Source organism: Euphorbia lathyris, chromosome 4, assembly GCF_963576675.1.
Source record: "Euphorbia lathyris chromosome 4, ddEupLath1.1, whole genome shotgun sequence".
Lineage (NCBI taxonomy): Eukaryota > Viridiplantae > Streptophyta > Magnoliopsida > Malpighiales > Euphorbiaceae > Euphorbia > Euphorbia lathyris.
The window spans coordinates 97,010,556-97,034,795 of NC_088913.1; the positions used below are offsets into that span (position 1 = coordinate 97,010,556).

Sequence of the window (24,240 nt, forward strand, 5' to 3'; positions counted from 1 at the left end):
GTGTGGAGCTATCTGTCTGAGTGCCCAATCCGTCCACAGAAAAAATAAAAGGTCGGAAGCCGTTCATATTTAAAATGGACCCAACTAAAATCACCTCCAGTTTTTGCTATCTTCATTTTTCATTTCAAGGGGTTGAAGACATTGAGTGAAATTCGAATCCACATAAAGGCCCAACCAAGTCCTATGAAACTGTTCGAATCCGACTCTATATATTTTCCAATGGAGTTTCCGATATGCTTAGCCACACATTCAGACATAAAGCTAGTAGGAAGCTCATCAACTTGGATCCAAAAGTCAGTGGAATCAAGCCGTAAATGCGGATCAGAGCCTTCAGTCATAGGGGCAAGAATTAATAAGTGTTGTTCAAAAGTCCAGGAGCCACCTTTTATCACTCTGTCACATTCCAGAGCATGAAAAAATTTCAAATTGATACAGGGTGGGGCATAAGTCAGTAATACACAATCTACGTGAGGGGCGCCAAAGATCGACTAAAACGTTCTTCATCACAGGACCTTTAAGACCTAGGGTTGTGAGGAAAGACCCGATTATACTCCATGAAGAGGGGTGTGTTACAGCCACATCATCATCTTATTGTATTATCAGAGCAGGGGCATTCTCTTCCTCAAGCATTACCCGAGAAACCCTAGTTTCGAGCGGATCCATTGAAATAGAAAAGCGGTGGTGAATTAAAACGGTGAAAGCTATTCATATATTTATAATTTTTTTTCCGTCTAATCATATATTTATAATCTCTTACTAACTGGTGATAAAATGACACATATATGAAGTGTAGCTTACAAGATTCGTGAGCAAAAGGACTATTTGATAAATTATTTTTCATGTTGACCCAACTTATCAAAGTTAGATGTAAAATTGTTTTTAACTACTAATGATAAGGATAAAATTGTATCATTTTAAACAACGTTAGGGGTAAAATTATTTATGGCTGTAAAAGTTATGATATTCTAGCACATTGTCCTTTTATTAGATAATAAAATTAAATTAATGGAGAAAAAACAATCCAAAACGATATATAAAGCTAACTACAAGTTGCTCAAAGAATTTATATACCAAAAATTAACTCATATTAATTTTGTATCAATAAGTAATAAATAAATAAAAATAAAATCAAAGTTCTACTATAACTAAACAATGCATATTCTTTTTATTAAGTGTTAGTAGGTCTAAATACTAATTAATATTCCGGAGTCTAAAAGGTGTCTGAACAATCACGAACCAATTAATTAAACCCGATTACCAAATATTCAATTTTTCTTGTTATCCCTTGTATCCCATTTATCTTCCATTGAAGTACTAGTAAATATCGTTTCCATAGTGTTGCTACTACTACTCCCGGAATTAAACATCACATCTGCCAAATCTGCGACCAAATATTGATCAATCTCTTTACTATATCGGTTGCCTCCTCCACCTAGGACGGAGCTGGGGCCCGCACCATTGTTGCCTCCACTTAGACTAAATTCCAACCACGGTAACTGAGGATGATGATGATGAAAAGTCATTTGTGTCATCATTTCACGTGTAACAACCGGTTGTTGAAGCATCATTTCACGTGTAACAACCGGTGGTTGTGATGGAGGAGCGGAAGATGGTGCCGTGGCGGACATATGACACGTGTGATCGGCTCTATATGTAACTTCAAAAGTGAAAGGATCATCGTCTAATCTTTGAACTTGTTTCTTTGCTGGACACTGGTATAACTTTTGGTGAGTGCATCTGTAATAACCCCTGAAAATTAACCACAATTAATTATTAATTAATTAGTCCACAAACTCATAGGATAATATTATATTCCTAAACCTATAATTAAGCTCTTGAAACTTTCAGGGTTTTAAAGATTGAATTCATTATCATTTATTTTTCTGGATTAAACTTTGAACTTTAATAATTTTAAGGATTAAATCGCTAATTTTTAATTTTCTCACATATTGAGCCCCTTACTGAAGGTTTTATTATCTAAATCGTTATTGAAGGGCTTAATGTATGTGAAACTAAAGATCAAGGACTTAATTCTTAAAATCTTAAAGGTTAGGAGACTTAATTCTTAAAATCATGTGTTTTGATATTGTTTATTTAAGTCCGTTTGTTTGTCGGAAAATATTGGGTGAGAGAAAATTTTGTGTTGAAAAATAAAATATTACCCAGTGTTTGATACAACATTGGAAAAAATTATAAAAATATTTTTCTGCACTATATTTTATGGTAAACAAACGGGGGAGAAAATATGTTATCCCCAATTTGGTGTCTCCCTATCTCTCACATAAAAAGTCAATAAATTTATGTGTGGATCCTCCTGACCTATATAATATTTTATTTTAAATAAATAATAACTTTTTTTTATGTGAGAGGAACATAGAAGGAGATATCAAATTGGGGACAACGGATTTTTCCCCAACAAATAGAGCCTTAATCATTTATTATTTTTAACCTACAATTAATAAAAAAAAATTATATATATATATAGTGAGGCTATACATAGAGATCCCCTTACTTTTTATTTTAAGAAAAGAATAGAATTGTTATAATTACCAAACAATATTAGAATTATTAGATTAAACCAATTCAATTCAATTAAAATCCTTTCATTCTCTTATTCGATTTACAGTCCCCTCTCTCTCTCTCCTTTTTATCTTAAACCTCACGGCTCTCTCTCTCCTCCTTCTCTTAAACCGTTTCCGTTCAAAATTCCGGCTATAAATCGGTGAGAAGCATTCGGCCTAATGATATGTGCCACCAAAATTCAATGAAAACGTTAAATATAGGCCGAATCCACAAAATCAATGATTAAGAGTTCAATATGAAAAAATAATTGATCAGAGACTTGATCCTTATAATAGGTAAAGTTCACTGCTTAATTATGCTTTTTGCCTAAAATTTTCAACAAAACTTAATCATGGGGTTACCCAATTATTATTCTTAAAATTTTATTTTCAACAAACTTAGAAGTTTGAATTTTCAAACACAAATCATGTAATTTTTAAATTTCCAAAACTAAGTCTTAAAAAAAGGATTTTTCCATATATAATTAGACGTTTACTTAACATAATTCATGGTTTGATTAACGAGTCAATGACACGAACTGAGTCAAAATCGTGTTTGATCAAACTTTTTTTTGGTAAAAAATGGCATGAGAAAGAAAAAGGTCAACGCCATATTCAATGCCTTTAAAAAGAATTATGATTCATTCCTGAGCATTGAATGATTCATGCATTATATTTATATATATATTACAATTTAGTACCTTAACTTTCCATTTATAGTCAATTAAGGACTCCTAATGTTGTTGGAAACAATATAAGAGACTTATAATATACGGGGATAAGGTGCAAAAATACACTTGACGTTTAAAACCACAAGAAATTTTATCCTTAACTTCTAAAATTGTATAATTTTATCCCTGGCAGTCAAAAGTAATATTATCTCTAAAGTTCGCAAGTTGGGTCGAACTGAGACATTATTAACAAAAATACATATATTTTGTTCCTTATTCTGCACTAATTTATATCAGTTGGTTCTAAAAAAGATATTTCATATTTTCTCTGATTTAATAATAGAATTGGAGATTAACATTTATACATTTGGTGAAATATTTGAATTTTTTTGTCCAACTCGTACAAAATACAGTATATTTTTAAATTTTTTTAAATTTTTTTTTTAAATTTTTTTAAATTTTTTTTACGTCTAATCATATGTTTGTGATATGTTATTAATGAGTGATAAAATGGTGCACATGTGAAGCGTAAATGACAAGATTCATGATCGAGAAGACAATTTGGTGAATAATTTCTCAAATTGATCCAACTTGTCAACGTTATAGTAAAATTGCTCTTAGCTGCCAACCTTAGGAGGTAAAATTGCACAATTTTAGACACTAGAGGTAAAATTGCACAATTTTAGACATTAGAGATAAAATTGATTCTGACTGTAAATATTAAGGGTATTTTTTCATCTTATTCCTAATATATATACAGTATTCATATTAATTAAATTGGTGCAATATAAGGGCATATATATATTACTAATCTATTCTGGAGTAGATGACACGAGATAGAAGAATTAAGCAATAAGCGATTTTACGAAGGATGACGATGATGAGGTAGGAATTAACTGAATTTTTCATCAGAAAAGAAGAAAGAATGACTATGATTATTGTTGTCAAAATCAGACTCGTCAAAACCGGAAAAGGCGAAAGATCAAAGGTTAAAAGTTCAACTGGGATATAACCGAGTACCATCGGGATTCAAAAAATCATACGAAAACAATATATTTATTCATATTTAACCTTATAATATAATGAAATGTTAACAAAATTAATAAAAAAATTATACTAATAATAATACTTTTTAATTCCAATTTATAATATTGATAAATTGAATATCATAAAGTAAAAGTATATTAAAAATTTAATATAAACTGAAAATATAAAATATTTACTTTTTAGGGTAAACAGTTATTATTATTTTATTTTTATACATTTTAAACTTAATGTAAATTATCTTAACTTTTATTCTATATTTATTTAAAGTTTAAATATAAAAATAAAATTCAAAATATTTAAGATTAATTTTTTTTGAAATATAAAATAAAACATTAAAAAACAATTGATATTAATAATATAGTAAATATTTAATTAGGTCCAGTTTTCAGCTATATAAAAAAAATAGTTTCATCCCAATCGGAATCCTGACCAGTTTCGATTAAACCGAGTTGGACCATTCTGTCCGGTCTGATTTATACAACAATGACTATGATAGACTAGTAAGGTGACTTATAATCAATATAGAAGTGCTTTAAAGCTGTGATATTGAATAAGTGAGATTTGTGTCAAATCGGACAATATTTATATAATATTAGATTTATTGTGATCATGGTCGGCTTTGGACCTAGGTCTGAGTGCGTCGGCCTAGGACCCAGGACTGGAGGGGTCCAAAAAAAAAGTTTAGCTATATATATATATATATGAAAGTTGATTTTTTTAATATAAATAGGAATAAAATCATACGAAATGACCTATTTCTTTGTGAAAGTCTAAAAATAAAAAAAGGGATAAGATATTAAAATAGGTCTATGATTTTTAAGGAATTACCAATTTAGGCTCTACGTACAAAATAACACCAATATAGGTTTAACGTTTAAAAAATGATATCAATTTAGGTCTCCATAACGGATTGGATACGTCATTCCTATTACTCCGTTAAGTTTTGATTTCTCCCTCCACGTAGAACTTAACGGAGTAATATCAATGACGTGTCTCGTTCCGTTATCAATGCCTAAATTGGTACCTTTTTTTAAAGGTTAACCCTATATTGATGCTATTTTATAGGTGGAGTCTAAATTGATACTTCTTCAAAAACCATAAGTCTATTTTAGTACTTTATCCCTAAAAAAATTAAAAGGCTTATCCAATTTTTACAGGAGCCCTTATTTACTTATTTTACCTAGGGCCTTTGAATTGTTAGGCCCGGCCCTAGTAAAGTGGACGTAAACTAACCAAATTAGACCGTTTAATGGAACCGGGTAAAACCGTTCGCAGTTTACCCGGTTGGTTCAAGTGGTGGTTTTCAGCGATATAAACAATAGTTTCTTCTGAACCGAAATCCCTAATCGTTATGTCTGGTTGTAATAAATTAGTAAGATGGACTTCTAATCCTTATAGAAGCATTTTAAAGTCGTATGACCAATTTGTGTCAAATCGAGCAATAGCTAATTTCTATCGATTTCAACAATAATAAACAGTAAATATGAATAATTGAAGCAAACATATATATATACATATAATTTAAATTACCTGGGAAACTTAGAGCCTAAAATTTCTTTTTGGCCATATTTCCTCCAAGTGTAGCCATCCTCCGGTGGAATTTCTGTATTGCCCATTCTCGGAGCAGCTACCATCATTGTCCGTTTCTCTCCATCATTCTTCCTACATTCATTTTTATTCAATTCCACTGAATAAATTCCTATTCATACAAAAACAAAAGCTAAAACATGTCATGCAACACGTGGAGACGGAAGCGGATGGGACCCGGCGATGCATCGGGGTTGGATGTATGGAACGGTCACAAGCCGGTCTGCCGATCGGCTTAGATGTGGACCGATGTGGATTAAAACTGCGTAAGCCCAGGCTTTTGAAACGCATACGAAGATGTTGTCGTAGCTATCATGGAAAGCAACACGTGTTGTCATGGCATGCTTCGGCACCTACTTCTAGCATCGGCCAGCAAGCCTCGTCTTACAAATAGAAGTGCGTGGTATGTTTTGTTAACAACACAGTTTTTTTTTTTCTCTCAATCATTTTCTGGGCAAATAAAAAATACACTTTTGCTGTTCTACAATCTTCGACCTTGAGTGCACAGGTTCGAAGCTTTTCTGTGTTAACCTTGGGGAGCGACCGGAGTTACAGATTGCACCTCCGTCTGCCGAAATCGCTTTCAAGGCAGTGGCCTCCGCCACGGCACAGTTCGATTTCCGCTCTTACTTTCAATTCGGTTTATTCTGTAACCCTCTTTGTCTCTTACAATGTTCACATTTCACGTTTTTTATTTTACTAATTTGAAACTTTATGAACAAAATTGATGTTTAAGTTGAATTTCAGTTGCAATTCGATTTGAGGGTTGTGGTTTACTAATATGTAAAATATATTTTTCTTAAAAGATAAAAATGTTTTTAGTTATAGCCAGAATTTAATAGTGTAATTTAAAATAATATATTTTATATAGGGCTGTAATAGAGCTGAGTCGGACCAAGATTCGGCTTGCTCATGCTCGGTTCATTAAAAAATTGACAAGCTCGAGCTCAACATCTTGTTCATGAGATGCTCGTGAGCTTTATTCGCAAATTCTATTCATTTGAAGTTCGTTTAATACAAAACTACATAGTTTGCTACCTACAAAACTAAAGTTTATACAAAACTACGTAGTTTTACATTTCCTTCTTCACATAAATACTATTATAAAAAATCGAATAAAGTTTGCTTACGAGCGTGTTCATAAATATTATAATCGAATTTGTTTATTAGTTTGTTCATAAACCTATAATACAGACAGTAGCCGAATTTCGTCGTGTTCAATCTTTGCTGGTTTATAAATCGAACTGAACATAATGAAACTGAACAAGCGGTTCAGTTCATTTGTAGCCCTACATTCAAGTTCGATAAAACATTTGATTTTTTTTTTTGAACGTTTGCAATAAGCATCTTTAATGTTACTAATAAGTAATAAAATGCACTCGAAGCTCCGATTCTCGTAATTGAGAAAATAACTTCATTATGCTTACCTTTTTCGTGGTCTCTGATTAGATGAAGATGAAGCAGCCATAGCCTGAACATCTTCCATATCCATACCCATATCTGAAGAACCAGACTTCACTTCATAAGGCATAAGTTGTTGTGTCTGTGTCTGATTCTGAGTCTGATTCTGCAGCAACTCCATCATTGACTTTGCATAATATTCCTCCAAACTTATTGGAACATTCTCCTGCTTCTGCTGCTGATCATACAACCTTTCTCTAGCTTCCATGAAAACCCTAATTATTTCATCCAATTTTAACACCATCTCTTCCTGGTTAAAGTTACCTAATCTCTGCAACATCGGTTCCACTTGTTTTGCTAATCTGATTCCTTCAAGGATTATAGAAATTAGCTCACGATTATCCATTTCTGATAACGGAGTTTACAGAAACAGAAACCGAAACGTTATTTCTAAGAAAAATCAGGTTGGAAACAGTAATAGAAATGGAAATGGATATGAAACAAGAAAACGCTAATGAAAACAGAAGCAGATATCTGAAACGTTATTTCTAAGAAAAATTAGCTAGGAAACTGTAATAGAAACGGAAATGGATATGAAACAAAAACGGAAACAGATACGGGAAACTTTATTTTTAAGAAAAATTAGGTAGGAAATTTTAATAGAAACAGAAATGGATATGAAACGAGGAAACGCTAATGAAATCGGAAAAAGATACAGTAAACGTTATTTTTAAGAAAAATTAGGTAGGAAAGGTTAATAGAAACGGAAATGGATATGAAACAAGGAAACGCTAATGAAAATGGAAAAAGATATAGACCTTATTTCTAAGAAAAGTTAGGCAGGAAAGGAAAACGGAAATGGATATGAAACAAGGAAACGCTAATGAAAATGGAAACAGACAGTGGAAACGTTATTTCTAAGAAAAATCGGGTAGGAAACGGTAGTAGAAACAGAAATAGATATGAAACAAGGAAACACTAATGAAAATGGAAACAGATAGCGGAAACGTTATTAATATTTCTAAGAAAAATCGGGTAGGAAAAGGTAGTAGAAACGGAAATAGATATGAAACAAGGAAACGCTGATGAAAACGGAAACAGATACAGGAAACCTTATTTCTAAGAAAACTTACCTAGGAAAGGGTAATAGAAACGGACATCGAATGAAAAACGCTAATGAAGAAAAGTTTCCCTACAACATATGAGTTTATTTAAAAGTGTTTGTTTTCGTGCAACATAGTAGTTTACTTAATTAATTCATTTTCAGACATATATATGTATATATATATAGATTCATGTATTCAAAAGTGTTTGTTTTACACGGTAAAATGGAAAAATGAGACTAAGTCATGGTCTCCTTGGGGATCTCTAGACGAAGACTTCAGAGCCAGGCCAATGTTTGAAACTCATAATTCATTTTGTTGGAAGAACTTCCAAAGAATTTTCTTAGGGTTAAATATATAATTAGTCCCTCAACATTTACGAATACATTTATTTTAAAATGATCACTCAACTTCAATTTGTCTTAATAAAATCATTTAAGTTTAAATTTTTATCTCAATAAAATCACTCGGATGATTTCAAGAGCAAAAAAAAAAACATCGAAAAAGTGATGTGACGGCCATATGAGCAGTAGTCAATTTTCACCGTTGATCGAAACGGCACGTGGATGCCACCGAAACTCCATGTGGTTGTCACCTAGCTGACATGTGTCGGCTAGGTGGTAGTCACATGTCATCTAGGTGGAACCACATGTTCAAATCAACGGTAATAATTAACTACTGTTGATGTGGTAGCCACATCATTTTTTCGGTGTCTTTTTGCTCTTAAAATCGTCGGAGTGATTTTATTGAAACAAAATTCAAAGTTGAATGGTTTTATTTAGACAAATTGAAGTTGAATGACCATTTTAAAACAACCATGAAAGTTCGGTGACCAACAACAAAGATGCATTTTTAACCCATTTTCTTAGGGTTAAACCACTATTTGACCACGATTTATTCAAAATTTTGTCATTTGGACCTTGAATTATTTTTTAATCTCATTTGATCCCTAATTATTCCAATTGCTAAAATTTCATTCAATTTGAATTAAGATTCAACCAAATCGTTATCCATTTACGATACGTTGACACTTGTACTTTATATATTTTAATTTTGAGATTTATTTTTTTATTTTTTTTCTATTTTTTAACCTAATTAATATTTCCTTGTAAGAAAATATATATGATAAAAAAAACTTTAAGACATGTCACGTGTTAAGTTCAGGTCACCACGTATTAAAGAGATAACAATTCTATCAAATTTCTATCTAAATTAGATGAAATTTTACCAGTTGAGATAAATCAAGACCAAATATTAGGAACCAAATAACAAAATTATAGATAGATTGGGGGTTAAATAGTAATTTAGGTCAATTTTCTTACTTTGAATCTATGACTCTCACCAATTTTAACATTTTCTTCATCTTCTAGCTTCTTTTGAATTAATTAATACCGTTAATTACGTACCCTCATCAGTCAAACTTAAGTCCTTTGAAATAATTATTAATATATACTAAGTACAAACTAAGCTTTCAATTAATATAAACCATATATTACATATTGCAAATGATTAATGGATGTACTTTGTACAAAATTTAAAGTGTTTCCTGTTTCGTATCCGTGTTAGAAACCAAAACTTTTAAAAACTTGTACAAAATGTTTCGATTATGTTTTCGTAATTTTAAAATATTGGAAACTCGGTTTATAAAATTTAGAAATTTCTAAATTTTAAAACCGTAGGATGTAACGTGTTTTAAAAAGTAAAACCAGGATCAATGAGTTGCTTAAGTTGGAACTGTCGGGGTCTGGGAAACCCCCGAGCAGTTCGGGCATTGAGTGGGTTAATTAAAATCCACAATCCTAGTTTGGTTTTTCTAATTGAAACTTTGACTTGCAAGAATAAAGTGGTTAGTGTGCAGCGCAAATTGAATTTTCCGGGCATGTTTTCAGTTGACTGTGATGGTCGGAGTGGAGGGTTGGCTGTGTTGTGGAGAGACAGTATGAATGTGGTTGTAAACGGGTATTCGGATCATCACATCGAGCTTGAGATTGCTGATACAGTGAGAGGCAGTTGGAGGTTAGTGGGTTTTTACGGTCAGGCAGACAGGAGCAGACATCAGGAATCTTGGGATTTATTGACCAACATTGCAGAGTGTTCGATCCTCCCTACCTTGTATATTGGAGATTTTAATTGTATCCGGAAGCAGGAGGAGAAGAGCGGCGGGAATGCTTTTCCCATTTACCTCATGCGAAATTTTGATAATGCAATTGACAGAGCAGGGCTAAGTGAGCTAGAACTCAAGGGGGGGCCTTTCACATGGGAAAGAAGCCGCGGATCAGCGAGATGGATACGGGAACGGCTTGATAGAGGTTTGGCGACCGTAGGGTGGTTCGACAGGTTCCCTGAGGCTTGTTTATCGACTGTCAATACAAGCTATTCAGATCATCTGCCTTTGCTGCTGAAATTAGAGGCGGTTCAGCACCAGTCGACGCAAAGAAGGTTTAAATTTGAACAAGCATGGCTTAAAGAGGCAGATTTTACAGATTTGATCAAAAGAAAATGGGAAGCAGGGGGTTCGGGGTCTGTCTTAACAAAACTATCCGCCTGTACTGATTGTATGAATGTATGGGGTAGAAACTTCAAAACCAAATTTTCTGGGCAGATTCGGAAGTGTGAAAAACTCATGAATCAACTTCGACTAAAGGAGGATAGGTTGTCAGTAAGAAGGTACGAAGCAGCAAGGCGAAATTTGGAGCATTGGTTGGAAGTTGAGGAGACATATTGAAAGCAGAGAGCGAAGCAGTTTTGGTTGACAGCGGGGGACAGCAATACCAAGTTCTTCCACGCTAGTGTCCGGAGCAGGAAAGCAAAAAATCGCATTCCATCCCTCACAAGTACTGATGGAGCGATTGTTACTGATACAGCAGGTATTGCTTCTATTGCCAAAGCCTATTTTACTAATCTGTTTCAAGCCTCGCAGTTTCATTCTCAGCAGACAGTCGACGTCTTACCAAGACTGGTGACGGAAGAGATGAATTTGGATCTGATAGCACCGTTCAAGTTCGAGGAGTTCACTAAAGCGGTTTTCTCAATGCAACCGGATAAGGCACCGGGTCCGGATGGCCTAAATCCAGGCTTTTTTCAACATTTTTGGCCATTTATTGGGCAGGAGGTGTACCATGCTTGTGTCGGCTGGTTGGAACGGAAGGAATTCCCTGCCAATTTGAATGACTCAATTATTGTGCTGATCCCAAAGTGTGAAAATCCAAAGTTGATGACGGAGCTGGGGCCAATATCTCTTTGTAACGTTCTTTATAAAATAATTGCAAAGGTTCTTGCTAATCGACTGAAGGTATGTCTTCCTAGCATCATATCAAAAAGTCAATCAGCCTTTGTGCCTGGAAGGTCTCTGGTAGATAACGTCCTTATTGCGTTCGAATCACTACACTACATGAAAAGGAAGGCAAGAGGAAGGCTAGGAGAGGTAGCTCTTAAAATTGATATCAGTAAAGCCTATGATAGGATCGATGGAACTTCCTTGCTGCAGTAATGCGAAGAATGGGCTTCAATGATGGGTGGATTGACTGGATGATGCTGTGTGTAACCACCGTATCCTATGATGTATCGGTAAATGGCTCGTTAGTTGGTCCTATTACACCAGGGAGAGGGTTGCGCCAAGGGGATCCACTATCTCCTTACTTATTCATCTTATGTGTCGAGGTACTCTCTCGGCTCATTCAGAAAGCAGAAGCAGACGGAACTATCAAGGGGTGCAGAGTGTGCAGAGGGGCCCCGCGGGTATCCCACCTTTTATTTGCTGATGATAGCTTTCTATTTTTTGCAGCTGATATGATGGAATCACAACAGGTGGCTGATATTTTGAAAGAATATGAACTTGCGTCAGGCCATGCTATTAATTTAGCAAAATCAGGCATCTTCTTTAGCTCAAATGTTGATAGCGGAACTCGTAATGCTATATGCACTTTGCTGGGAGTGCACTTACCATTGGATACTGGTCGCTACTTGGGCTTACCTTCACTTATTGGTAAATCTAAGAGGGCCATTTTTGAGTTCCTGAAGGATAGGCTAAGGAAGAAATTCAGTTCCTAGAGCATGGAATTCCTATCAAATGCAGGTAAAGGAGTTCTTTTACGTTCAATTGCGCAAGCTATACCAACTTTTTGTATGAGTGTATTTTTACTCCCCAAGTCTACCTGCGATGATTTGGAAAAAATGATGAACTCATATTGGTGGGGTACGAAGGAGAATGGGAAGAAGAACATTCACTGGTGTGAATGGAGGCGGTTATGTAAGTCGAAGGAGAAGGGAGGACTGGGATACAAAGATCTACTGGATTATAACATATCTTTATTAGGGAAGCAGGGGTGGAAGTTTATTAATCAGCCACAAGCACTGGTTAGTCGTATTTTTAAGGCTAAGTATTTTCCTCAGGGCGATTTTGTTAATTCTAGCCTGGGCGCAAATCCAAGCTATGTTTGGAGGAGCATTTGGGGGACGAGAGATATGTTGAATAAAGGGCTCCGTTGGCGGATTGGGAATGGGGAGAAGATTGGTATCTGGTCTGACCCATGGCTTATCAAAGATAAGGAATTCCGAGTAACGTCTGACAGGGCCGTGGGAATGGAGGAAGCTAAGGTTTGTGATCTCTGGGTAGATGGAGCGCGAGTTTGGGATAGAGGCAAGGTTCAAAGCTGTTTTAGCAGAGAAGAAGCAGAGGTCATAAACAATATGTGTATTCCGATGGGAAATTCTGAGGACAAACTAATATGGCACCCCACGAGGGACGGGTGCTACTCGTCTAAATCGGGCTACCATGTTCTTCAACAAGATATCCCTCCTCTAGTTGGAACTCATGATTGGAATAAGATATGGAAGCTAGATTTGCCGCCTAAAATTCTGATGTTTATATGGAGATTGGGTAATAACTGCTTACCTACGAGATACAGGCTGTTTGAACGACATCTAGACGTGCCTTTGCACTGTTTATTCTGTGAAGCCGAGGTAGAACACGGCTGGCACCTCTTTGCGGAATGCCCGTATGCGAGAAAATGCTGGCAGGAAGCGGGGATGACGGTACCGAACGGCCAATGGAATAGGATTGAGGAATGGTTCTTCGCCTTTAGCAACAGCAGTTCATCAACAGACTCTTGTAAAGCTGCTGTAATTTTATGGAAGGTATGGGAGCAAAGGAACCAGTAGCTCTGGAAGCAGAAACATCTCCCGGCGGACAAGGCAGTGTCTGGAGGGTTGAACGTTTTGGCCGAATGGGATGCAGCACGGCTGCGTAGGGGTGATCGTCGAACTCACAGCCAAAGCAGGGAGAAGTGGAGTCCGCCGGAATCTGGTAAACTGAAGTGCAAACTCGACGCCGCGTTATTCACAGCAGCAAGGAAAAGCGGTGCTGGTGCTGTCCTAAGAAACAGTGATGGACTCGGAGTGGGATGGATGAGCTCGTGGGTGGACGGGTTATATAGCCCAAAGATTGCAGAAGCTATTGCCCTTAGAACATTAATACAATGGGCTGTTTCTCTTGGACTCAGCAACGTCGTCTTCGTGGTAGATGCGAAACTAGTGGCAGATAGTTTCAATATGATACAAAATGACTTGTCGGAGTTTGGAGGTATCATTCAAGAATGCCAACAATTATGCGCTCAGGCCGCTGATTATTGTGTTACTTTTTCGTCTAGACTAGCGAATACTGCAGCTCATGCAATTGCAAGGCAAGCGTGTTCCAATACTAGTCACTTTTCAAGCTCGGTTATACCACATTGGTTAACTGATATTCTTTGTAAAGACATTATTTCCTCTGGTTAATAAAGTTTGAAGTTTAAGATTCAAAAAAAAAAGTAAATCAATTTTAATTATATTTTCAGTAAATCTCTAATATTTTGATCGATCATTTTCTATCAGCTTTTAAAATGAACAAATTTATTTCTTTTTTTTTTGGTAAGAACAAATTTATTTCTTTTGTCACTTAAATTCTGTAACTTGTACGTAGTTTTTTTATAGGGTTAAAGTGCAAAAATACTCTTAACGTTTTGAGTCAGGAGCAATTTTATCCCTAACATTTAAAATGGTGTAATTTTAGCCCTAATGTTTGTAGCCAAGAGCAATTTTACCCCTAACGTTGATAAATTTGATCAATTTCAGACACTATTATAAAATACATTCTTTTTTTTCTTTATTTTGCACCAATTGCATATCAATTCGTTCTAAAAAAGGATATCATGTTTTTTGTAATTTAATAATAAAAGTGGAGATTAATATTTATAAATTGGGTGAATTTTTTGAATTTTTTTTGTCTAATTCGTACAAAGACCGTATATTTTTTATATATTTTTTTATTTTTTTCACATTCCAACATATGTTTGTGATTTGTTACTAATAAAATAACGCATGTGTGAAATGTAGATGACAAGATTCATGACCGAGAAAACAGTTTGATGAATTATTTCTCAAATTGGCCTAATTTATCAACGTTAGGAGTAAAATTGCTCTTGGCTTCTAATGTTAGGGGTAAAATTGCTCCTGACCCAAAACGTTAGGGGTATTTTGCACCTTAACTCTTTTTTATATAAAAAAATTACAACATGAAAATGTGAAACAGAATTTCACACAAATATAAGTTAAAACTGGTACAAGATCCACAAACTAAATAAAAACCATAAAAGTAACATCTAATACAAACAAAAAATATAAATCGTATACTTCATAGCAAATTAGGTGCATAATAACTATAATCTAAATACTTATAATTATCAGATTAATATTGTGATAATTATCCAAGAGATGATTGATTGATGATTATCTCTAACCATCTCAATTTTCATTATTTAGGACCTTCCACATATTCGGATTTGAGTCATTTCTACTGCAACCACGTAGATCTAGTGATCTATGAGCAAGATAAAATGTTTTCACTCTTGTTAAACCCGAAAAGGTATAAATAAAAGAATTATAGATAACAGATGCAGTTCAGTCGGAAAAATAGATCCAATAAATATATGGACTCCAAGCAAAATGAAATTAAAAAAAAAACGATACTTCAAATATAGGAGAAAACAAATAGATGAGAGGAAGAAGGAAGAGAGACTTCCTTCTTCGTCAAAGTAAATTGAGGAAGGGAGAAAATGTGCGGTGGCGGAAGGAAAAAACCTAAAGTTGAAAAGGTTAATAGCTAATACGCGGAATAAGTTTTACTGAATTGTTGGAAAGTGTCGGGAGTTTATTGCTCGAGTTTGGAAAGTACAGATTATTCATACGTGTCGTGAGGGGAACCATGTAGCAGATTGGATGACAAATTACATAAGACAATTGTCCTTAGGTCATCACGAGTGTGATGTGCCTTCTGCAGACATCTGAGATTTAATTTTTTCTGATATTAGTGGTTCTAATTTTCCTCGGATCATTAGGGCGCATATAGTTTGTTCTTTTGTTTCGAGGTCTTGTTCCCTACCCGTATAACCAAAAAAGAAAAAACTTGTACCTAATATATATATATATATATATATATATATATATATATATATATATATATATATTCTTATCATTTACAAAATTCATAGATATGTCAATATATTTTATCGTTACTATCATGTGCTGATTTTGAGAAATTATACTATGGACTAGAATCAGTATTGGTCATTCCACTTAAATGATATCACATCAACAGTTAGATTAACATGACATAATTTGAATGGTCTAGACCAGTACTGATCGTTTCGTATCCATTTCAATTTTTCATATGATATATCTTTATCATTCTAGAAAATTTAAAAGATGGAAAATAGTGTAAAAATGATAATTTAACGACCTCAAAATGAAAAATTGCAAGAATTAAAGTTGTTTAGTACCACATTTACTATGCAATCAAATTTTTTATTTTTCAAAATCGTCATTTTCAAAGCTTTCTGTCTCTAAGTATTTTTTTTATAAAAAGCCACACCATTTCATTAGATTAAAAATACAAATACATCACGAGAATAAAGAGGAATAAAACCTCCAATCCATATAGGTTACATCCACAAAGGGAAGAAAAAAGACTACAAAGAGCAGTAAATAGACTACAAAAAGCAATAAAAACTATAAAAGGTACAAATAAAACAAACAAAGAAATCATATCCTTCTCGTACGTCGAATCCCGTTGAAAAATCTATGTAATCAATGCTTCATCATTTAGACTCTTCTGGACATTCGGATCTAAGTCTTTACTGTTTTTACAACCACGTAGGTCTATAGATCTACGGACAAGATAAACCTTTTCCGTTCTTGCTAAGACCCAAAAAAGAATAAATGAAAGAAATATAGCTAACAGATGTAGATCTGACGGAAAAAGAAGTTCAATAAGGAATATAGACTTCAAACGAACAAGAAAAAATAGATCTGAAACTAAAAGCTAAATCTAAATACATATGGGAGGAGGAAGAAGGAAGACAAGCTTCCTTCTTCCTCCTCTAAAAAAACCTGATCAGAAACCAAGATCGGAAACGTTGAACGGCAATAACGGTGATGGAGATTAGGCACTACTCGCAACACTGTATCTATTTTTTCATCTTACAGGGGTCGACGATTCGCTGGAGAGGAATTAGTATATATGGCTGGCCTGAGCGGCAGTACAAACACTTGACTTGGGATCTTATTCAACATCTTAAAAGTAGAGACTCCTAACCTTTACTGGGATTTGGGGATTTCAATGAAATTCTCTGGACCTCGGAGAAACAAGGAGGCAGAATTCGAGATAATAAAGAGATGGAAGATTTTCAAGTGTGTTTGGAGAATTGCAGTCTTCAGGATCTTGGAGCAGATGGTAATGGTTTCACATGGTTTAATCGGCGTGGAGGGAATGACGGCATTTGGGAGCGTCTGGATAGATTTGTGGCTGATGAGGAATGGAATGTCTTACATCCAGTTACCAGGGTACAACACCTCCCACGCATCGCCTCTGATCATAATCCTATTTTGCTGGACACGTCGAGCACTAAACGACGATGGGGTAAGACCACTCGACGGTTTCAGTTCGAACAAGCTTGGCGACAGCACCCTGAATGTAGGGAGATTGTAACGCAGGCCTTTCTCTCTTCTCACCCAACACTTAAATGACCTCAAAATTAAAAAGTATAAGAATTAAAGTTGTTTATAACATCATCAAGTCTTAAAAAATTTCAATTTTGAAGTCATCAATGCTCATTTTAATTTTAAAGTCCTTATTTTTAATAAAGCGAAAAATCTCAATCGTTTCTAATCGCAAATAAAAATCACAGTTCTAATCTCAACAATGTTTTTTTCAAATACCAATTTGAGAAAAAGTGAAAGCACGGATTTTTTTTTTATTTTACCAAAAAAAAAATAATCAACTCAATTTGGCTAAATTTTCCATCATGTATTCCGTGGTCATTGGCCTATTCTTTTTCTTGTTATTTTCCAAAATTTAACATTCATGCTTTCCACATATATAGACCATAGGTATAGTTGGGCATTTTTTTTCGGCAAAAAGCATCCTGAGGCCTCTGATCTTTCATTGTTTGGTGCATTAAGTCCTCGATCTTTTATTTAGACACATTAAGCCTCTGATCTTTCATCATTTGGTGCATTAAGCTCTCGATCTTTCATTTAGACACATTGAGCCCTTGATCTTTCATATATGGGTGTATTAGGCCCTTCCGTAAATCAATTAATATATAGGTTTATTAAGGGCATGTTTGGTTAGGTTTATATAACTGCAGCGTTTCGCATTTTCTCTGGACACTGCAATATTTTGGAGCTTTTCACGAAAAGCTCTTTTCATAAACAGTTGTTTGTAGTTACTTGTTATTGATAAAATTACCCTTCTTATTTTCACACAATGTGCTTCAATTTTAACATTATTTTTATTTTTAGAACATAATTATCAAAAAACAAGGTTTTATTGTTTTCAATAAATTTTTTATTTTTTATTTAAATTATTTTTATTAATTTGTATAATATATTTTTTATTTTAGAATTTGTTATTTTTAGAACATCATTTGTTGTCACACCAAACATGCCCTTAATAAACCTATATATTAATTGATTTATGGAAGGACCTAATACACCCATATATGAAAGATCAAGGGCTCAATGTGTATAAATGAAAGATCGAGGGCTTAATACACCAAATGGTGAAAGATCAGGGGCTCAATGTGTCTAAATAAAAAATCGAGGGCTTAATACATCAAATAATGAAAGATCAGGGGCCTCAGGATGCTTTTTGCCTTTTTTTTCTTTCGCATCCTTCCTGTAAATTTCCATCTTCTATCATATGACTTGAAATTGACTAAACTCTTAATTAATGCTTATACTTATTGTTCATCTCATATTGGTCCTTAATTTTGGTATTGTAGATTAAGTCGTTTATGAAATTCTAGAACCATCCTACATGTATTGCTCATAATGGTATTGGAGTGATAAGGAATTTGGTTGCGGTATTTAGCAATACCCATTCAATTGTTCCACAATGGTATTGGAGTGATAAGGAATTTGGTTGCGGTATTTAGTAATACCCATTCAATTGTTCCACATGTCTTAGATTTTTTTATATAAAATGTTTTTTCATATATAAAAGTACGATATATCATTCCATTATATAACAAAGTAAGATAATTAAGAGGAATAAAACATCTCATTCATATGGGCTATAACCAGTAGGGCCAGCTCATGATCGTTTGAGGCCCTAGACGAGATAATTTATAGTTTTTTTTTATATAAATAAAATTTTAAAATTACATATATTTATATGATTTTAATTTGACGAAAAAATATATATTTTATAACGTTTTTTACTCTTTGTAGTCTTTTTATTCCCTTCGTGGATTTTATATTGGCTGTACTTGTGTGAGGTTTTATTCCTTACCGTTTTCTAGCTGTACCATTTTCATCTAATAAAATGACATAAGCATTTTCATTTTAAAAATGATGAAAAAATACCTTATAACTTTAGAATTTGTAAAAAAAGAAGAAAAAAAATTCATATAAACATAAAAATATTATTATCTAAAAACTGCTCAGTCCCTTTTAAATGCAAGTCACTAATTAAAATTCATATTCAATATTTTTTTAGTTTTTTTATAATTATTCCATAACATATTAATGATATATATTAAAAAAAATATTATATAGGGTCCATAATTTTTTGGGGCCCTAGGCAGCCGCCTCTATTGTCTAAAGGCAGAACCGGCTTTGACAATCAGTATAAGATTCACAAAGGGAAGAATATAAACTATAAAGAGCAATAAAAACCATAACAAGTACATATACAACAAAAATAGAAATCATATACTTCTTGTAAGTCGAATCCCATTGAAAAACAATTGTAGTCTATCCTTCATCATTTAAACTCTTTCGGACATTCGGATTTGAGTCTTTTTTTTTCAACCACGCAGATCTATAGATCTACGGACAAGATGAACCTTTTCTGCTATTGCTAAGACCGAAAAAAGAATAAAAGAAAGAAGTATAGTTAACAGGTGTAGATCTGACAGAAAAAGAAGTTCGAGAATGTATATAGAATTCAAACTAACAATGAAAAGTAAATCTAAAGCTAAAAACCCAAACTAAAACATAAATAGGAGGAGATCTTCTTTAAGTAGATCAAATTAGAAAACTAGAACAGAGAAGGCGATGGTGGTAGTAGCGGAGAGCTTGAGAAGAAGAATGAGCAAAAAAGAGAGAATCAACAATTCCTGAGATGTTAACCCAATTCTTACATGCATCAAACATAAACATATTGTATTTCAAGTTAATTTATGTGTTTCTGATAATAGTTTTGAACTCATATATGTTAAAAAAAAACAAGGTGGTTTGGATTGTTTAAGTGCTCGAAATAGAAACTGTATTCCAATTTTCTCCAATTAGTCTTTTTTAGCGGGTTTTTTTTTGTTCTTAACCGATTTTTAACTGTTTAGGCTCCGCATAGACTTCCTAGACGCTGCCTTGGCCGCATAGATGTTGCGCGAACCGATGATGAACAAAATCACTTTTTATTATTAATGTTTTTTTTTTGCTTTATTATAATTCAAGTTTGAACATTGTCGCATGGTTATTCATGAATTGTTTATTATTTTTTGATATATTGTTTAATAAGTTTTATTAGTGAATTATATTACTTGTGAACATTATATTTTATTTATGGATTAATTTTAAATAAATGTCTTGTAATTTCACATTTTTTTTTGCAGACCGGTATCTGTGGTTGAGAAAAAATTTAATTTTCCAAATTTGGTCGATAACGATCTCATAATGAAAATTTTCAAGAATTAAAGTTGTTTAGTATCATATTTACTATGGAACCACATTTTTTATTTTTCAAAATCATCATTTTTGAAGTTTTCTCTCTCTAAACATTAACTTTCTCTCTCATAGAAAAAACAACACCTAAATGATCTCAACTGTCACTCCCAACCCTAGATGACCTCAATCGGCATCGGGCGTGAAATAGAAAGATCATAATCAATATTTAGGAGTCTCCAATTTATCCAAATATCATAATATCATATTTATTTATTTATTTTGGCTTTCCTCTTCAATATATATTACTATCAAGGTATAAATTCTACAAATTTAGACACGGGCGTGACATCAAACCTAAAAATTTATAGAATTAAAGTTTCTTAAAATATTACTTAATTCTTGAAAATTTTCATTTTGAGATTGTTATCGACCAAATTTTGGAAAAATGAAAATTTTACCAACCAGAGATACCAAAATTTAAAATTAATCTTTTATTTATTTGAGTTGGTTCAATAATATTTTTAATTTCTAAAGATGTATGTCACAAATATACATGTATAATACATATTAAATAATTTATATTATTACTTTTAGATAATACAATACATATATTTTAATTGAATTTATATACAATTTTGTTGATTGACAAATAAAAATACAAAAAAATATAAATCCGATTAGTTTCTGATTAATCTCCGACTAATTCTCGAAAGCCTTATCCATCTGACCAGCCTTAGCGTTTTTTTACAATCTTACCCATGATTTCTTTCCATCTTTTCTTTCCATCTTTTGTTTGGTTTAAATATTTTATGACCATAATAGGTTTACTTGGATTTATATGATGAAAGACTAGATCACATAATAATTAATCTTGTAATAATCACGAAAAATAACGAGTATTGCTATTTACTGTTCCAAATTACTTATCACTGCCTCCATTTGGATAATTTTATCATTTTCATAATATTTTTTTAGCTCAAATATAAATTAATGATCTATTTATTATTTGAAATAACATTTAGGGTCTTTACAACAAACATTGGTTAATTACACCCATAACCCTTCAAGTATTAGAAATGAAATACTAATGTCACAAAATTAAGTTTCTTAACATCAAAATCATCCAACTTTACATTTGATTTCTCATTATCCTTTTACTCATATTCTGGTATAATTGGAAAAGACACGTAGACAACACATAAATCAGATTCTAATACATTAATTAAAAAATAATAATAAAATACATGTCATTAACCAGTCAATTTCATCCATCTACTCCCTTTCAATTTCTCATATCAATAAAACCTATCAAAGCAAAACTAGGTACTTATTTTATTTTTTGACCCGCGTGTAAAAATTCGGCTTACATATCGTCCACGTGTCCTTTTCAATGACTGTTATTGTCAGAATTTAAACAAATGGACTACAAGAGAAATCAACTGTAAAGTTGGTTACTTTTGATGTTAATTAATTAATTAATTAAGTTTTGTGATGTTAGTGTTTCATTCTTGATATTTAGAGGATCACATATGTAATTAACCTTAACAAACACCTATACAATTTAAACAAATTAAAAAATACGGTATACCAAAAATTAGGTAAATTACAGTTATGGTACATTTTTTTTACCATTTTTCACACTTTATTACTAACTTCATTTTTTCACAAGAAAACACTTGAACTTAAAATGGCTGGATAGTATAGTATCTATATCCTTCTACAACCGGTTAACCATTAAAAATATGGTTAATATACATATTTACCCATGTATTATCACGGAAAAACAGATATACCATTATATCAAATAAACCCATAAAACTATCCCTGAATTTTTCATAAACCTGCAATTATACCCTAATCTAACAGACCTGCTTATTTGGCATAAACTGCGTGCCTCTTCACTTTTCGTCCACCCAAACATGCATCTTCTACTCTTCCACCACCTATCTCTCTCCTTTTTTCTCTCTCTATCCTTCTCCTCTGTTACCGAACTCCAACTCCTACTCCAAATCAAAACCTCCCTTTACTCGCACAATTGCTTCTTAACCTCTTGGAATTCAAACTTCTGATCCTTGCTACGGTTCTTTTGAAGGCATGGCTTGCAACAGGGAAGGTCGTGCTGACTGGTCTCTCCAGCCAGATTTCGATGGCCATAGTCAGGCTTAAGAGCTTGACTGGTTTGTACCTCCATTTCAATGCACTGGTTTGAGTTCATCTTGCATTTGAACTTCTAGCTAACTTCAACGAGGTCAATTTCTATGTCTCAATCTGGAGCTGAGCATTTTCATATTTGATAGGAAAAGACGTAACCCCTTTACTTTTGGTGTATATGTACTTTTTGTTAGAACTACTTAACCAATTGGATGGTTTTGATTGAAGAGGAGATGTCAAAGTAATTCTTGCAACTAACCGTATTGAACTCTTGGCTAACATGCTAGCTGATGAATAGTTATTCAGATTCTAGAACTCTTGGCTAGTAACATATCTTTTGTTGGTTACTCTGCTGTTAAAATGGAAGTTTTAAATATAGATAACTCGAGTTATTGCCTTGGACAATTAGTGATTCGCTAGTTGATACCTATCATGAAACTTGTTTTCATACTCCCAGCCCCTTAAACGATTAAGCTCCGTGATGTGTGCATTATTGCTTGTAGATCATATAGGTGTCATGGTAATCATTCTGAATTGAAATTGTGTATTTTCAGGTTACACATGTGGACTTTAAGAAGGCAAAAGAAAAGATGATGTTCAAGAAAGAAAGGAGTACTAGAAGGACTTCATACTGACAATTGATTTTTCAATCAACTCAGGCATGAATTCAGCAACACATCAATAACATCAACGTCCATGTCCCTTGATGTAATTCCAGTCTAAAGAAATACAGTCTCTGCTCTGGTTAAGCACATTGCTAATTCATGAATTGGCATATATATAATCAGAAGACAACATTTGAGCTGAAAAAGAATGTGATATATACAATCTAAACATGTTCTTTTGGATTTGTGTCAATGGTAGATGCTAATGAATTACCAGAAAGAGGTCTAGAGAGATAACATGTAAGAGGTTTAGAGAGAGAGAGTGTGTGTGTGAAAGAGAGAGAGTTTTAGAGAGAGAACGTGTAAAAAATGTTTGTGCCAAACAAGCAGGTCAGTTAGATTAGAGTATAATTGCAGGTTTGTGAAAAATTGAGGGATAATTTTGTGGGTTTATTTGATATAAGGGCATATCTGCTTTTCTGTGATAATATATAGGCAAATATGTATATTAACCCTTAAAAATATGGTAATTTACAATCATGGTGCCTAAACTTTACCTTCTTTAGCACTTCGGTACCTATACTTCAGTTTTGCACAATAAAATACATGAACCTAAAATAACCAGACAATATAGTACTTATGGTCTGCTATAACCAGATAACTATTAAATGTTGATGTCGCGTTGTTAGACCAAGTCTTTAAGTTAAAGTGGGACTCACTTAAATAGTAAATACAATTTAGTCTTTCATTTTCATCTCTAATCTTTTCGTTCTTTTTTTTCGTTTTTTATTCTTCTCTTTTTAAAATAATTTCTTATCTCTCTGAATCTTTAAAAATTAAAGAAAATTAAAAATCAATGAAATAAAATTATGAACAAATTCATCTGCAAAATAATATCTGAAATCCACGA

The 24,240-nt window shown here is 33.3% G+C and overlaps 1 protein-coding gene across 1 annotated transcript; it reads right to left on the reverse strand.

Annotated features, from left to right (window-relative positions):
• Positions 1–1,043: 1,043 nt before the first annotated feature.
• On the reverse strand, positions 1,044–8,501 carry LOC136225761 (WRKY transcription factor 55). Its single transcript, XM_066013870.1, has 3 exons — positions 7,294–8,501; positions 5,810–5,941; positions 1,044–1,749 (listed from the first exon to the last, which is right to left on the reverse strand). The coding sequence occupies exons 1-3, from the start codon at positions 7,671–7,673 to the stop codon at positions 1,266–1,268; spliced, it is 996 nt and encodes a 331-aa protein (XP_065869942.1). The 5' UTR covers positions 7,674–8,501; the 3' UTR covers positions 1,044–1,265.
• Positions 8,502–24,240: the final 15,739 nt, after the last annotated feature.